The sequence below is a fragment of the Benincasa hispida genome, chromosome 9 (genome assembly GCF_009727055.1).
Source record: "Benincasa hispida cultivar B227 chromosome 9, ASM972705v1, whole genome shotgun sequence".
Taxonomy (NCBI): domain Eukaryota; kingdom Viridiplantae; phylum Streptophyta; class Magnoliopsida; order Cucurbitales; family Cucurbitaceae; genus Benincasa; species Benincasa hispida.
This window is the reverse complement of record NC_052357.1, coordinates 32,676,209-32,689,699: the sequence shown is the minus strand read 5'-3', so window position 1 is coordinate 32,689,699 and position 13,491 is coordinate 32,676,209. Positions and strand designations below refer to the sequence as shown.

The following is a 13,491-nucleotide window of genomic DNA, read 5'->3' as shown; positions in this document are numbered from 1 at the left end:
ATGCAGAAGGTTCCCTATGCATTGGCCATTGGAAGTGTAATGTATGCTCAAGTATATACGCGTCCAGATATTGCGTTCATAGTTGGAGTGTTAGTCAGATATTTGAGTAACCCGGGGATGGATCATTGGAAAGCAGCCAAACGGGTTATGAGATATTTACAGAGAACAAAAGATTATATGCTCACTTATCGGAGATCAGAAGTTTTGGAGATCATTGGGTATTCTAATTCTGATTATGCTGGATGTTAAGACACTTGCGATTCACTTTAGGTTATATCTTCATGTTGGCTGGAGGAGTACTATCCTGGAAAAGTGTTAAACAAACACTTATGGCTTCTTCTACTATGGTTGCGGAGTTTATAACATGTTATGAGGCATCCAATCATGGAATATGGTTGCAAAATTTTGTCACTGGGCTGCGGATAGTGGTTGGCATAAAAAGACCACTAAAATTATTTTGTGACAATAAGTCAGCTGTGATGTATTCCAACAACAACAGAAGCAATATGAAGTCAAAGCATGTAGACGTGAAGTTTTTGGTTGTTAAAGAAAGAGTTCAGAATTGTCAAATTTCGATAGAACACATAGGAACAAACTCTATGGTGGCAGATCCATTGACTAAAGGTTTACCACCTAAAGTTTTTCATGAGCATATTGCTCACATGGGTGTTAGTCACTTTTTTGAATTCCATGGTTTAGTGGGAGTTTGTTATTGAGGATGTTCTTTGATCTTATTTTGTTTATTTTCTATATAGAATAAAGTTGATGGTTTATGTTTTATTGTCTCAACTTGTTTATCATGCATGCAGTTTAGCATAAAAGTTTTTTTTTTAGAATGATCTCATTAAGGAATTTGGACCAATTGGAAATAGGCATGATCCAAAATCCTTTGCATGTAGTTTCCATGCTATCCATCCATACTTGATCTATGTCATTGAATGTATTGGAATTGGTGATCAAGGAAGGTTTAGTTACAAGGTAGTGACGAAAGCCGCCTTGATTCCATGCTAATACAGGAGATGGACCAGATTGAACTAAAGGGGAATTCTATTATTGAACTAACCTGTTTATGCGCACTTAAGGTTTATGTGATTTAATTATATTAGGTACATAGACATAGCCCAAGTGGGAGATTGTTAGACATATTTAAATAAATAATATGTTTAATTAAAGTATGGGCTATGTATGTGGATTAATAATTTATCACATTGGATTATTTTACTAGATTGGGCCCTATTATGTGATCTAATTAATTAAGACTCTAGATTCCTAATTGTGTATGGACTTAATGGGTAGATTCCTAGTTAATTAGGGTTTAATGGAACCATAATTGAACTAGTATATAAAGAGACCTTGGGCTATGGTCCCAATATACCAAAACAATAAGCACTCAGTCTTTCTTGAATCCCATTTAGAAAGAGATCCCACTAAGGGCATTCGAAATTTTGGTTGAGGAAGACCATAGTCATTCATCATCAATTTTGCAATGGAATCCGGTATGTTATTCTTGACCATTTGACATGAATGATCCTAGAGTTTATCTATTCAATATAGATATAAAGAATTTATGCTAACATTCAAAATATAAAATTTGAACTCTAATGTTCATAGTGTTTGTTATTTTAGTTCTTTTTTAAAATAATTTAACATTGGCAAAACTATTTTGGGTATAGAGCAGACACAAAAAATGTGTAATGTAACTAAACCTATAAATGTTATTATTACCTTAAACCATGTATGTATGTGTATATATATATATATATATATATAAAGTTTGAAAAACATTTGGATGTACATGAACTGCACTTAGCTATGGTACAGCTCTTGTTGCACCCCATTAAAATTTGACACATCAAGAATAATTTAAAATGATTAAAAAAATTGTATATATAGATAGAGAAATATGGAACTTAAGTGCAACTTCTCACATGTAGTATTTTGGAAGCTTGTAATAAGCTCGTCTTGGTTGAAAACTTGAAAGTGACATACTATGCTTCCACACTATGTTTCCACATATGATAAACTCATCTTGGTTGGAAGTGACATACTTTGTTTCACACGAGTTAGCTTGGTTTGCACTTCTTGATTTTGCTAGAATCCTCAAAGTAGTCTCATAAAACGTATCAGTGAAGTGATTTAAATCTTGAATCTAGAAACAAAGTTTTTTTTTTCTCTTGATATTGATCATAAAATTATTATACTGATAATTAAAAATCTCACAACAGTTATTTTAAAATTCATACATCTTATCTTCATTCTTGTAACATTTCACGTTCATACTAACTTATTCGAGGGAAAAAACATACGGCAAATAAAACCAAAAAAAAATGACACGATCATTAGGACTAAAATACACGTTTATCCTTCCTAAATACATATTTCACAACTATCACCATTCAAGATGCATATAACAGGCCACAACTTCACAAGCCAAAACCAGCTCAAAAGTACATTGCTACGGCTCCACAATGATTTTCCCAGTGGCATGGCCGTCCATGCTTTTTGCCCAAGCATCTTCAGCCTTGCTGAGAGGATACCGCGAATCGATCACCGTCTTCAGCTTGCCTTCCTTGATCAGGTTAATGAGATAGCTCAGATTCTCACTCTTGAAAGACATCAGCAATGGCACCAGCTGCTTCTTGGAGAAAGTTAGTTTCTTGAAGGCAAAAGTCGCCAACGTACCAGGAGTTGGAGTAATGTCTATGACCTTACCATTCGGACTCAAGTTTGGTTCAAATACAGACCATGGGATCCCTGAGGCACAGTGAACCACTGCATCATACTTCTTACCTGATGGGCTCTTCAAGGCTGCCCCTTCTGGGGTTTTGTAGTCAATAACCTCATCAGCACCTAAGCTCTTCACAAACTCCATATTACGGGCACCACAAGTAGCTGTCACATGTGTGTTCCCTAACTTTGCTAGTTGAACGGCATAATGACCAACACCTCCAGAGGCAGCAGTGACAAGAATGTTTGATTGAGGGCCACTTCCATCAAGCTTGATCCTGGAAGCTTGCGTGAGAGCCTGGTGAGCTGTCAAAGCCGCGACAGGTAGGGCAGCGCTATCGGCCGCTGTCACTTCAGGAGGCCTATAAACCGTTACAGCCTCCTTTCCTACAGCATATTCAGCAAGTCCACCTCCCGTCTGTCATTGTAATATAAAAGAATATACATCTGTAAGATGAAAACTTTCGATGAAATGAATCACCCAAATAACATAGGATTCAAAAATCGAGTCAAGTTTTAATCAATTAGTGAGGTGGTTCTGACCAAGTTGTTTCACAATTCAAGAGTTATGTTCGCAACAGAACAGTATGGATATGGATATGACCTAGCTTGATTAAAGAAAATGCAAAACTATAGTCCTTTAGAAAATGAAGCCACTAAAGGATTTTTATCAAGAATCTTAAAAAATTCTTTGAAAGGAGGTTAACCAGCATAACACCATTGTTAACCTATGGATGCTTTGGAAATTTGAAGATTTGGTGTTTTTTTTCAGGTTTTTGCTTTGGAAATGTTTTGGCTTTAGGACTTCACAGGATCTGGTTTGATGTATTTGGTCTTCATTTCTCCTTTTAGTGTTGCTGTCTCTTCCTATCAAGTTGAACATCAATGTTCCAGTCTTTTTGGATTACATTGAAAGAAGCAAGCAGATAGTTTTTTTTCTAGGGTATTTTTCAGTTTTGTAGTCCCTCCCCCCCAAGTCTTGTAATTTAGAATTTCTTTTTTTTTTTTTTTTTGGAACAAGAATTTAAATTGTGTTCTAGATTTATAATTTTTCATTTCATCATCAAAAATATCGTCCCCTTTAGAAAAAAGGCTAAATTGCAAGTTCATTCTCCATTTGCGGCTTTGTATTTATTTGATCTATAAACTTTAAATAGTGTATAATAGTCAATAGACCTTTTTGTATCTAACAGGTCTTTGAACCTAAGTGTCAAATATAGGTCCTTAAACATTCAATTTTTTATTCAATTGGTATAGAAATTTGTAATTTTGTATCGAATAAGTCCATGAACTTTTAATCCCGTCTCTAATAGCCCCTGAACTTTCAACTAATATCTAATAGATTCTTGACCTACCCAACCTTTTTTTAGAATCCACGGATGTAGTAGATGCAAAATCAAATTCAGGGTCCCACTAAATATAAAATTCGATTTTCAATCTATAAAATCAATTAATTTTTTAAAAAAAATTGAATATATAAAGGACCTATTGGTCATGAAGTTGATGGACCTATTAGACACAAAATTAAAAGTTTGAAGATCTTTTAGACACTTTTTTAAGTTAATGAACCAAATGGACACAAACTTGAAAGTTCAAAAACAAACTAACATTGTTTAACCTTAAAAAAATTATGCTGACATTTCCTTTTTGATGATATGCTTATTCTATAACCCTTCTTTGTTTGTATATGTTTGACCAATATACTAACATAGTAGTTTCTCTTAATTTTTTTTTTTTTTTAAAAAAAAAAGAAGAAGGTCATACTATGAGAAAAGACAGAGAGCCAAAACTATATAAAAATGAAATTCTCGATAAGACTGACAACTCAACTAACATAAAATATGTACCATTGACCAAGAGGTTTGAATCCCCCACCTTACATGGTTAAACTTAAGAAGGGAAAAAACTCCCAATAAAAATAATAGTGCTATAAGCCTATAAATAATCTGATAGTAAATTATCCAATCCCAATGTGTAGTAATGTAATTCACAACGTCATAGACTCATAAGACGTACAAAACAAGGATATCATTGAAAATGTAAATATTCATTTAGTAGCTGGCATGTGAGATGGACTAGAAATATACTTCGTAGTCATCAGCAAAGTCACAATTTTCTTTAATCAATTACCAAGAATGTTTCTTGTTCATGGTCAAGAAAAATTAGCCGTAGAAAAGGTGAAGGAATACTTACAGCATGGCTAAGAAATGCAACAACTTTGTCCCCAGCTTTTAAGCTTTTGACTCCTGCTCCAACTTCTACGACTTCTCCAGCCACATCAGTACCTGTTTCAGCATTTTAAAAGAAATGAAGTCGTCTAGAGAAGATCTAAAACCCAGAATTTGTTAGCTAAATAATAATTGCAGGAATAAACAAAACCAGGATGGGACAGACAGAATTTCCACGAGGCCTTTATGCAAAATTTAAGTTTGTCATATCCATTGCGAAGGTTAAAAGCAAATTAAGTTTAGAAGAATCTATTGCATTTTGCATCAATCTTGAAGTCATATGTTAATAATAAATATAATAGAAGTTTTTGAAAAACAGGACAATTGTCTACTCGAAAAACATTATTTGACAGACTAACTCTTATTTTACTTTTAGAAAGTTCCTATCCATGTTCTCAAAATCCAAAACAAATTTTGAATACAAAAATGAGTAAGTTTCAAAATCTTATATTTTGTTTCTGGAATTTACTGAAATGTTCAAATGTTTCTTTAAAAAATGTGAAACTCATAGTAAGGAAATTGGATGATATAAGTATAAATTTCAAAAAAAATAAAATAAAAACTAAAAAAAAAATTCCTATCCATGTCTTTATTTCTCCAAGTCACCTGGTTACTGCTGTATATTCGAGGTTTAGACCAGATTCATCAGGAAGATACTATTGGTGCGCAAATAGTTTTTTAAGAAAGGTCTAATCAATGGGCACATTCATGAAATCTTACAGCCTGAAATCCTAAGAAAGAAGGGGGTTAGATAGCAACAGATTTTGGACCTATAGTCCACACCAAAAGCTTGTATAAATTAATCACCAATGTCCATTCCGCTAAGATCAGAATTGGTATGCGCACAACTTAACTAATCTTACAGGATTACCCACCTAACTCTACAACATTTCAGTGTCATGAAAGCTCATTTCCTCTGTTACCAAAACATGCCTAAACTTTCACTTATAAATCATACCAAAAAAGCTTTCAGAGCAAGAATTCAGGTTACACATGCATAACATTAACCATAAGTAAAGAGAAGTACCAGGAATATGAGGGAACTTGCGAGGAAGAAAGGGACGTATCAATCCTTTCTGAATTTTCCAATCAATTGGATTCAAACTAACTGCTTCCACTTTAACCAAAACCTCATCTGTCTTGGGTTTAGGAATGGGAACTTCTGCATGCTGCAGGAAGATAAAGACAGATCAAATAAAGATCCAGTATACTGGACTGCTAGTTTCATAACTTTTTTTTTCTAAAAAAAAAAGAATGTTTTATTGCGTTTGAGGAAGTGTATTTGGTTGTAACATATTCCTATTTATCTCTTTAAAATCTCTTCTATCTTCTTTAGCCTACTTATAAATGGGATGTTTGTGTGTTCATAATGTAACAGAGAAAATATAGATTACTGATCTCCTTCTATTTGAGCTTCATCTCTAGCTAACTGCAACTTGAACATAATTGCCAACAGATAATGGAAAGATTGCCAACAATATAAAATAACTGACAAAGAGAAGTATCGACATAGGTTCGTGGAAAGATTCATCCCCCACTTAAAGATAAATCAAATTCCACAAAATAACTCATCCAGGAAAGGATTGAAACGAATTAAATATCAACAGAAGCAACAACACGGGATATGAGCAGGCACAAATCTAAAATAATTTAAGTACCATAAATTCTATAAAATAAAATTTAAAAAAAAAAAAGGAAAAAAACAATGGAAGCCCAGAAGGATGAGGGAGTAACCTTGAGCGCAGCCGATCCGCCGCCATAGGCTTCATACAGAACCGCCTGCATAAGCCTCGAAGCCATGGCCACCGCGATAGAAGGCGCTGGAACAGTCGGGATATGAGATGCTTTTATTTTCCGCCCTTTATCGATTAATTTGTAAATTTTTGAAGTTTCTAAATTCTTATAGGGGCTGATTGGGGTGACTGGGAAACTGTGTTTGAGTATGCAGAATTGATATGTCTGAGTTTATATATCTGGATTTGGGTGGGTAGAATTTTTATTGTTATTTGGTTCAGTTTTTGTACTCTATAATAATGCTTGTATGAACACTATTTTTTTAATCTTATAATCCAATTATTGTATTTATCCTATTTGGAATAAGACATTGATTGTATTTTTTTATTCTTTCCAATCTCAAGATATAGTATACAGTTCAATTTTATATTATTTATTCTAAACTTCTCATCAAAGAAAGCCAAATGGTTTTACAAAATAGTGTTAATTTAGACCGGATATGAAATTCATTAAATTCATTCCACTGTTAAAAAAAAATAGATCGGATATGAAATTCATTAAATTCATTCCCCTCAAAAGATTTTACATATGGCGTTATACATGACCATTTTACAACCTGATTAGAAATATTTTCATCTATATCTAAGGGCCACAAACTACGGCTCATTTGTACATGTCACAAAAAATCAACAAATATATGATACCTATGGAATAAGAAACTAGGGGAAGTTACAAAAAAATAATAACAAACCAACTTGCAAACACCGAGAATGTAATTAGTTAGTCTTACTCAACAAACGCATGCAATACCTTTTCCTTAATGGTGGTGGAATGGCTAGAAAACCGTATGTTCACTGAATATCATTCACCAACAGATCTATGAGGGTCAACTGATCGTCCTCCTTTAAACCCTCAACTTGGTAGATCTGTTTAATGAACTCCTGACGCCTCTTAAGCTCTAGTTCATATTTCTCTTTCTTCCTTTGTACAAGTTTCTCCATTTTACTTTCTTGCACGTCCATTATTGTGCGTACAATGTCAAGCATTTCAGATTGGAAGGGAGTCCTCTTTCGTTTTATTCCTCTCGTATCGTTACTTGATTCAGTACGCCTACTGATGGGTGTATCTGGGAAAACCTCATCCATCCCATCAACGATTGGTATGTTCATGTCAGGTATACTTTCTTATTGCTCATTAACCTGTGATCCCAACTGAATATCCTCAAAATGTTCATCTGTTGTAGATGCTTGATCGTATGGGGTGTCACTCCCTTCACTAGTGGCCCAATCTTTCCCAAATACGATTGAGAACTTATCATAGTGGGAGAATGGTTTGTGTCTCAAACCCTTGAAATTGGGATGGGACTAACAAACAGAAACGTATATTATGTTAGAACATAATATTATATTAGAGAGAGTTCATCATTGTAAGATAATAATACTATAATGTGTTCTCTTACCCGAATCCATACATTGAAAACCTTTTTCTCTGTTTCCACACATTTGAACTCGTTGTTCCAACCAAATCCACTGCATGCATTACTCAGCATCTCGGCGATTGCACAATATTGTCGCTTTAAAAATCTAACCTTTCACTCTATTGTCAACAGCCCGATGGAATATCTAAGAATTTTTTTCGTAAGTAGACATTATAGTTGTTGTAGATAGCCAGGCTTGAATGTTCCATTATCAACTTGCCAACCTGTTTCTACCAAGTGCAATAGTGACTCCACTAATCGTGCATCTTCAACCTTTGTCCAAATGTGTTTTGTCATTTTCTCACGTCCTACCATTTAGCTACATACATACATAAAACTAAATAAAATAAATTGATAAACAAAGTTTGAGTACGAAAGACGTAGAACATGTTTCATCATTCACATGAACCAATTAACACAACATAAATTAAGATAATTCAATACAGTAAATTGTTTGAACCGAAAGATAACATAATCTAAAAGTAGGAGAAAGTTATTCATAGTAAAGCTAATTGAACAAGAAACTTTGTGCTCATGATGCTTGTTCCCATTCATCAAACATTCGCATCGCTAAATCATCCTTGAAACTGGTCCATTCGTCGGATGTTTCAATAAATTGTATATTTTCACCGCTGAGCTTGTTAGATGTAGAATCCTCATCATCCGTTGTTTCGGACATTGTAGTCTAACGCATCTCCCTTATTATCAGGTTGTGCAGCAGGCAACATGTCGTTATTGTTCTACATTGGATCTTAACTGGGTAGTAGAACTTCCCACGTAGTATCGCCTAACGACCTTTGAGTATGCCAAATGCTCTTTCTATATAGTTTCTAGCAGATGAATGTTTCATGTTCAAAAATTTTCATGGATTAGTTAGTGCATTTCCAGCACCATGCTATTCTGAAAGAGGGTACTGCTCTCCCCTATATGGTGTCAAGAATCCTTCGACATTGGGATATTTAGCATCACATGGGTAATAATAACCTAGGCATGGTATACAGAAAATTAGTTGGCAAACTATTTGCTCTTGAATCTAGACAATGGAATCACAAAAGTCTATACTCTTAAGAACCTTCAACCCGTGTGGTCGAGAAATTGCATACCTAAGCACTCTAGAATCGGCTGCAGACCCTTCCCACCCGACAGGACAAATATGAACTCACCAGTTGGTGAATAGATGACAAGCACATTCAAGGCTATCTCACCTTTTCGAGTACGATAGTGGGGACGATCAACTGCACTTACATTGACCTTTATGTATGTGTCATCCAATGCACCCAAGACAGTTCTGTATAAGATCATACATTGACAAAGGGATAAACATTTCCTAGTTTCCTAAAAATCTAGAACCGAATATTTAACAGGGAGTGGAATTAAAATGTTGTAATACCTCAAACCATTTTCACCTACTGTCAGTGTAGTCGCTCGTGATAGGTTCCGATTTTTTCAGTAGTAACTCATGAAGTTGTAGTATTACGGTCAGAATGGACCTAAAATGCCTCAAAACAGTTTCACCAGACCGTGCATACTGTCGTCCGACTACTCGATTCTTAACGTCGTGCGCCAAAATGTGGAGAAAATTTGCCACCATCTCTTGGACTTCAACGCATTGAGTAGGTGCTGCCAGACGACCGATCGTCCTAAGAATGTTACGGAGGATGACGAAATTCCGTCTATCCATTCGCGTGCTCTCGCAACGGCAGACGTCATTCTCATAAATAAGCCGAAAGAAGTTTAGTTGTCTAATTCGATGTCTAATGTAGGAGGGTTGGTTGTCTATTCTACAATGGTCATTTAGTAATAGAGCCAATGTTAGGAATAGTTGTCATTGGGACGTGGTGATGATTGAAAGGAGAGTAAAGACTTCTTCATTTTCCATATTTTGGGATAGAAACCTAAATCCCTAGGATACAAAAGGAAAAATAGTTTTTATTAGGGATGGATCTGAATTGAAATATATTACTACAACTTCATGAGTTATTCAATAGTTTAACTAGTAAATTGGTAAATTAATTATCTTATCCTTAAATCCATATAAAAAAAAGGGTAAGAATTTACATTTGAATTATATTAAAAAACTATAATTTACATTTTTATTATTATTTTCATAAGTTGGTCAAAGTATGTGAAAGTTGTTGCATTAGCCATAGTTAGTCAAAAGTCCATATTAGTTTCAAATCTTTATTGGGAAGAAAACATTTCAAAAACTGTTTTTAATTCAATAATTTACATGGTGCAACTACAATGAATAGTTACTTAATTAAAGATATGATTATATTAATTAAACATTTCGAAGTTATATTGATTACTACAAATGAATAAATTAATTAAAGACATGATTATATGAATAATTAATTAATTGATGACATGATTATACTACAAAGGATAGTTCAAAATTTTATTAATTAAACATGATTATATTAATTACTAAAATTGAATAAATTAATGAATAAATTGATAAGAATGGTGATAATTGACCATAATTTGTATATTGATAATTTATACTAAAATAATAAAAAATGTTAGTTAATTTGTATATTGATAATTAATACAAAATAATTAAAAATGATTAAATAATATAAAAATGGGTTGTTTTAAATACAGAAAAATAAACCAAAATATTTACAAGATATAGCGGACACTGATAGAAGTTTATCGGTGTCTATCAGTGTCTATCATTGATAGTTCTAAAATTTTGCTATATTTTGTAAATATTTTCAACAGTTTTACCATTTGAAACAATTTCCCTATAAAAATCATATTGAAGAGTATAAACGATTACTATATCAAAGATATGATTCAATTTAGATTAATAATAATGTTAATTAATGTGATTTTAACGATGAGATAACTTCCATTAAAAAAAAAGCCATATCGTTAATTTGAATTTATAAAATCAAATTATCAAAAGTCAATTTGGGTATTACAATTACGGTAGAATCGAAAGCATCTAAAATTTAAAAAGTAATAAACAGTCTCTTACACCAAAATTGATAACACAAAAAATGTCAAACAGTGAAAAATTAATAAACGGTCAATAACATCAAAAAATGTCAAATAGTCCGTGTACATAATGAGACACACAAAAAAAATACAACTAAAATCTCAATGAGGCACACCAAAAAATATAACTAAAATGGAATATAGAGGAATAAAAAAAAAAATAACACACTAACCGCAAACTAGTTGAATGTTCCAAATTAGTTTGGGTTACATAACAAAACAAAAAACAGAAGTTAGAAAAAATCTACAAATATTTAAAATGTAGAAATAGAACTAGTTAGAATGGAGAAGTACCTATGTAACTTTTATGAAGTAGTATTTGGATGAGAGTCCACGAGTTGCCGGATCAAAACACAATGAAGCACCCTACCACCCACCAAAGAACCAAAAGTTAGGAAGTTAATAATATGAAAAAACAGAACCAAAGAATAGAAAGTAAAGAAGGAGAAACCAAATTAAACAACTTACCAGATTGACAAACTAAATCTCGGACAATGGAGGCACTCAGCAAATAGAGAAAGACCAATGTTGTTATATAGGAAGAAGGGTGATTGGAGAGGGGTGGTTGTTGAACATTAATAACAACCCCAACAAATATTTTTTAAAAAAAGTAGTGTGACCGGCCTTAGAATTAAATTCACATCATGTAAATGAACCCAAATCCAATTAATAAGTTGGTTGAGTTATTAATGAAGTATGGGTAGTGAAAATATGCAAGAAAACTAATAAATGATGGTGGCCAGTTTAATAAATGAAGTTGGTGGGCAGTTTAATAAATGAAGTAATTAATAATGCATAATATTGAAAATGTGCAAAAAAAATTAATAACTATGACTAACAAAATTCAAGGCATTAGGATTAGAACAATAAGATACAGAGTAAAGAATTCGTAGGTAAATTAAACATGGCTGAAAAATCAAATATACAAAACAACAGAGAATGAAGACATGAAAATGAAAATTTGAAGGGAAAGACAGAGAAGAAGACACAATATTAAAAACGAAACAAATCACAGAATGGAGAATATACAAAATAGAGGATCGAGGATCAAATACACAGAACATGAAATAAACAGAACATGTTTAGAACATGGAATACACAGAACATGTTTAGAAAATGAAATACACTGAACATGAAATATACAGAACATGTTTAGAAAAATTAATCATGGCATGAAAATCAAATATACAGAACATGTTTAGAAAATAAAATACACAAAACATGAAATACACAGAACATGTTGAGAACATGTTTAGAATATGAAATACATGAAATACACAGAACATGTTTAAAAAAATTATCATAACATGAAAATCAAATACACAGAATAGAGCATCAAGGCATGGAATTGAAAATTTCAGGAGAAACAAAACAGAGACTCATCATTGGCCGATCTAGAGTTTAGAAAACAAACCTGAAGTGGACAATGTTCTCCCTTACCAAGCTACAATTCCTTCAACCAGTCCCTACCATGCATTCAACGATCGACTGAAGCAACACCGATGACCAAAAACAAGCCGTAAACACTAGATCTGTGAGAAAATAATAGATCTATGAACAAAACAACGAAAGCGGGTTGAGGACGAGATTGAGGAGAAGATTGAAGCGGCTAGGGTTGAGGACAATGGTTGAGAGAGACGTGAGATGGAAAGAGGATAAGGAGATCTGAGGGAAACGGAGGAGAGATTCATCTGAGGAGGGAAATGTGAGAGGGAAAGGGGAGACGAACAGACATGTGAGTGAGGGAAAGAGGGGAGGGAGAGGAGACATCTGAGAAAGGGGAGAGGGAGAGATGTATGAGTGAGGGAAAGGGGGACATACGAAAATCCGTCCAAATTCCCATTACTATTTGCAAACCAATTGGGCTGGATTTTTCAAATTGGTGATATATAAAAACGAACCACCAAACATTGATATGATATAAGATCTCACTGAGTTTAAAACTCATATTAGGCCTCCAAACACACCCATAGATTTTTAGTAGAATTCAATGGATGACAAAAATAAGGGACGTTTGGCAATTATTATCTGAAAAATTAAATTATCTAAAGAGTTATATTATCTGTATTTGGTGTGTAGAGTGAAATTGAGTGGTAATTATTGTTGTGTTTGGAGATAGAGTTGAGTTCAGTATCTTGTGTTGTTTTTGTAAATGAAATTGATTTTATCTTTTTTTTTTTCTTTTTTTCTATGATTGATTTTAATTTTCAACTATACACATATTTTCCTAACTTTTCTAAGATAAAAACAAAAAAATTTCGAAAACATAACAAATTCTCTACAAATTATTCATATAAATAACACAAAATTTTGAATTCAATT

At 33.3% G+C, this 13,491-nt stretch overlaps 2 protein-coding genes across 2 annotated transcripts; both read right to left on the bottom strand.

The window, feature by feature from the left end:
- Positions 1–2,225: 2,225 nt before the first annotated feature.
- On the bottom strand, positions 2,226–6,844 carry LOC120086451 (chloroplast envelope quinone oxidoreductase homolog). Its single transcript, XM_039043114.1, has 4 exons — positions 6,690–6,844; positions 5,983–6,124; positions 4,921–5,012; positions 2,226–3,145 (listed from the first exon to the last, which is right to left on the bottom strand). The coding sequence occupies exons 1-4, from the start codon at positions 6,753–6,755 to the stop codon at positions 2,456–2,458; spliced, it is 990 nt and encodes a 329-aa protein (XP_038899042.1). The 5' UTR covers positions 6,756–6,844; the 3' UTR covers positions 2,226–2,455.
- A 2,217-nt stretch (positions 6,845–9,061) lies between these two features.
- Positions 9,062–9,847, bottom strand: LOC120084669. Its single transcript, XM_039040478.1, has 3 exons — positions 9,573–9,847; positions 9,270–9,454; positions 9,062–9,150 (listed from the first exon to the last, which is right to left on the bottom strand). The coding sequence occupies exons 1-3, from the start codon at positions 9,845–9,847 to the stop codon at positions 9,062–9,064; spliced, it is 549 nt and encodes a 182-aa protein (XP_038896406.1).
- Between the last annotated feature and the right edge of the window lie 3,644 nt (positions 9,848–13,491).